Source organism: Trichechus manatus, unplaced genomic scaffold, assembly GCF_000243295.1.
Source record: "Trichechus manatus latirostris isolate Lorelei unplaced genomic scaffold, TriManLat1.0 scaffold00045, whole genome shotgun sequence".
In the NCBI taxonomy this organism is placed as follows: domain Eukaryota; kingdom Metazoa; phylum Chordata; class Mammalia; order Sirenia; family Trichechidae; genus Trichechus; species Trichechus manatus.
Window position 1 is genome coordinate 2,554,366 of NW_004443981.1, and position 2,834 is coordinate 2,557,199.

General features: G+C 42.5%; 1 protein-coding gene across 1 annotated transcript in view; it reads left to right on the top strand.

Annotated features, from left to right (window-relative positions):
* The window catches only part of TDP1 (tyrosyl-DNA phosphodiesterase 1), a 74,689-nt gene that overhangs the window by 62,130 nt on the left and 9,725 nt on the right, over positions 1-2,834 (top strand). The window contains exon 13 of the mRNA XM_023731654.1: positions 737-845. Coding sequence (XP_023587422.1) covers positions 737-845 — 109 coding nt within the window. The remainder of the gene's footprint in view (positions 1-736; positions 846-2,834) is intronic.

A 2,834-nucleotide genomic window follows, 5' to 3' on the forward strand; every position in this document is an offset into this window, starting at 1 on the left:
AGCTGGTGGGTTCGATCTGCTGACCTTCGGTTAACAGCCAAGTGCTTAACCAACTGTGTCACCAGGGCCCCTTCTTGCACCACTTAGGGACTCGGAAATGGCAGTTGTAAATCGGCCACAATATAGAACCTTAACTTCTACCTGATTAAAATCTAAACTAATGTCCTATTCTAAAGTTCTTAGAATAAACTTCCGTTTTGGTGGGTCTTGAAGAGTTTGCTTTGTTATTTTCCTATCACGTTGTTTTGGAACATTTACAGTCATTTTTATTATACATGGAAACAACTTTTATTTCTTCTCACCAGAGCAGGCAGCCTGTTACCATAGAAATGTTGAAAGTATTTTGAGGTATTTTTATACAGTGAGTTGGGCAAACTCCCTGCAAACTTTACATCCTGTTTGGTAGACATGGACTTTAATATTTAAAATTGCTTCTCTTGTATCTTTATATCCTCTGTTAAACTTAACAAACTTTGCTGTAATTTAATTCCTGATATTTGAACCTCTCTGCTTTTTTTTTGGAAAGAAAATGATTTTGGGGGTGTAAATCTATTTGACCTACTGAACATTTAAAATAGCTCTGAATAAACTTGAATTTTGTTGTGAGTGCCAAAAAGATATAATTGTTTCCTGGGATCTTCTGGTGGGTTTTTTTTTTTTTTTGTATTGTAGGTTTTTTGTTGGATTGTTTGTCCAGAAAACGGGGTGCAATCATAGATCCCCTCTGTACCTGCAGGGCCTGGACAGCTTCCACGTGAGACCGAAATTCTTCTCAGGCAGCCAGGAGCTGACAGCGTCCTTTCCTGTGCCGTATGATTTGCCTCCAGAACTTTATGGAAGCAAAGGTGAGACACAGAACCGTGGGTGTGTGTCCCAGGAGAAGCTGTTGGTCTCCCAGTAGTAGGAGCCTGGCTCATGGAGACTCTGCAGGCACTGCAGCCACAGTTCTCAAACCGGTTGGTCTCGGGACCCCTTTGCACTCATGCAATTATTGAGGATCACAAAGAGCTTTCACTGACATGGGTTTTTATGTCTATTGATATTTACTATCTTAGAAATTAAAACCAAGAAATGTTTAAATATTCATTTGTTTTAAAATGACAGTAGTAAACCCTTTGCATGATAACATAAATAACATATTTTTATGACTGTTTCCAAAAAAAAGAAGTAGAGGTTGTTAGCAAGGAGGGTTTTATGTTTTCATAAATCCCTTTACTGTCTGGCTGGGTTCTCCAGTCTGCCCTTGCATTCAGTCTGTTGTGATATCACATGTCACATGGCCTCTGGAGACTCCACGTGAACACTTGTGAGAAAGTAAGTGTAAGTCACAAAGACAAATAACGGCTTAGTATTACGGTGAAAATGCTTCTGACCTCACAGACCCACTAAGGGGAGGTCCCCAGACCACAGTTTGAAAACTGCTGCACTCTATAGCAACTTTCTCAAGGGCAGAGGCCAAGCATTCTTCACAATGGAAAGTCAACAAGAAGGTGCATGCAGGTTCAAGGCATCTCAGAGGAAGGCTGAGTGGCTGCCCCAGGTCTGCCCAGCTGCTTTCATCAGCCCTGAAAATGCCTGTCTTTGAGGGGGGTTCACACTTAACAAACCCACTCAGTATGAAATATACAATCAGGTCACAGTGTATGAATTGAAAATGAATGACACATGCTCATAACACCACAACCAGGGTATTCTCCCCCGGAAGGTAGAGACCCATGTGGGTCACCGAATTATAATCTGTAGGTTGCTGAGCAAGGGCTGAATCTGAATAGGAAGAATTCGTTTTTTGATTGGAAAGTTTTAATGGCAGCATACCTCATTCATATTCCAAAATCTCCGACTCCCTGGCGGGGTCAGCCTTGCCCAGAGTGTCCGTGTCTTTGCTAGACAGTGCTTCATGGGACCTGACAACTTCCCTGGCCTCACTCACCCTTTTCTGGTTTCCGTGATGTGCCAAACTCAACCCCTTCTGAGGGACCTATTTCTTAGATTGTACTCACACACCTCACAAGGTTAATCCTAACACATGCTGTCTGATGTGCCTTCCTGCCTCTTGTATATCTCAAATCTGTTGTGCTGATAGAAGTTTTCAGAGACATTCTCATTTCCCTTCTTTCCAAGCCGCGTGTGTGTGTGATTGTGTGCATGCGTGTGCATGCGTGCGTGTCTGTGAGTGTGCTGGAGCAGAGGGGTGCAGTGTTCTCTCTGCACATTTTCTGAGTCTAAAACTGATAGGTTTGTGCATATTCATTTTAAGAGCAAGGGTACGTAGGGGGTTTTATCAGAATTTCAAGGAATCTGTGACCACCCCACCAAAAAACAAAACAAAAATGAAAACGCTACTTAGAACCAGACCATGTGTATGTGCCAGCTCTGCAACATACCAAGTGACGTTGGGCTGTGGATTGCCTTCTGTCTGCCTTAGTGTCTCTTTATCTGCAAAATGAGGAAAATAAGAGCACCTACCCACAGCGTTGCTGAAAAGATTCACTGAGACGATGTCTGTCAAGTGCTTAACACAGTGTCTAGCACAGAGTTAGCAGGCAAAAATATTTAAATAATAACAAAAACAACTGTGTTATTATTTAACATATCTAGTCCAGTTCCTGGCACATAATAGACAAAAACCCAAAAAATCAAACCAGTTGCCATCGAATTAATTCTGACCCGTGGCGACCCCTTATGTGTCAGAGTAGAACTGTGCTCCATAGGGTTTTCAATGGCTGATTTTTCAGAGTAGATTGCCAGGCCTTTCTTCCGAGGTGCTTCTGAGTAGACTCAAACTTCCAGCCTTTCGTAGCAGCCGAGCGTGTTAATCGTTTGCACCACCCAGT